This window comes from Echinops telfairi, unplaced genomic scaffold (assembly GCF_000313985.2).
Source record: "Echinops telfairi isolate 266 unplaced genomic scaffold, ASM31398v2 ScPeMD7_19;HRSCAF=73, whole genome shotgun sequence".
NCBI classification, from domain to species: Eukaryota; Metazoa; Chordata; class Mammalia; order Afrosoricida; family Tenrecidae; genus Echinops; species Echinops telfairi.
In genome coordinates, this window is record NW_022103916.1 from 6,429,625 (window position 1) to 6,430,365 (window position 741).

The following is a 741-nucleotide window of genomic DNA, read 5'->3' on the forward strand; positions in this document are numbered from 1 at the left end:
GACTTTGTTCTGAGAGTCTCTGCCCTCCAGAGTCCACTTCATACTTTTACTCAGAGTTGCGCCTGGCCCGAAGAATCAACCAATGACTCTCTGCTTTACCAGGAGGTCGACATCAAAGGGCTCTCCATCCTCAGGCCCACTGACCCAGCTTTAAAAACATCTGCTCGTCACCTACCTAGAATGGCATGTACTCAGTGTCTTCTGCTTCAAGCTTCACAGTCCAGAGTAAGTCAGTTTATTCCTCAAGGAGTGAAGGAGATATTTTAACGCTCTCTCCCAATGCCCAGCCCTTATTCAGACCTCACATTGCACTCCACGAGGGCAGAGAGGTTTGAACGACACCTAGCATTTTCTGGGGAGTTCTGGAGTTGAAGGCCCTCTGAGAAAGGAGGAAAGAGAAGTGTAAAGGGTAGCAAGCATTATGCTCATCCGGAGGCGCTTTGGTAGTGCGTCCAGAATGTTACAAACTGGCCCGTGGTCACACGCTTGCAGTGGCACCAGCCAGGACTCCCTACTGCACAGCAATTGCTGCGCCCGGCAAGGACGACCTCTGGCGTCCCGCTTAGGATGCGCAGCGGCGTGTGTCTGGGACCATCCCCGCGACCCCCGACTACATCCAGATGCCCAAGGACTTGGGTGCAGAGTTCAGAGAGACATGGGGCCACTGGCCCAGCCCTTAGGTCCGAAGGCGACAGCTGACCCGGCTTCTGTCCCACAATTGGTGCGGGGCGCGGCTGGGGG

At 55.2% G+C, this 741-nt stretch overlaps 1 protein-coding gene across 1 annotated transcript in view; it reads left to right on the forward strand.

The window, feature by feature from the left end:
• Positions 1-421: 421 nt before the first annotated feature.
• Positions 422-741, forward strand: part of SLC9A7 (solute carrier family 9 member A7) — a 193,227-nt gene continuing 192,907 nt past the window's right edge. The window contains exon 1 of the mRNA XM_004713195.2: positions 422-721. Within this exon, the coding sequence (XP_004713252.2) occupies positions 422-721 (300 nt within the window). The remainder of the gene's footprint in view (positions 722-741) is intronic.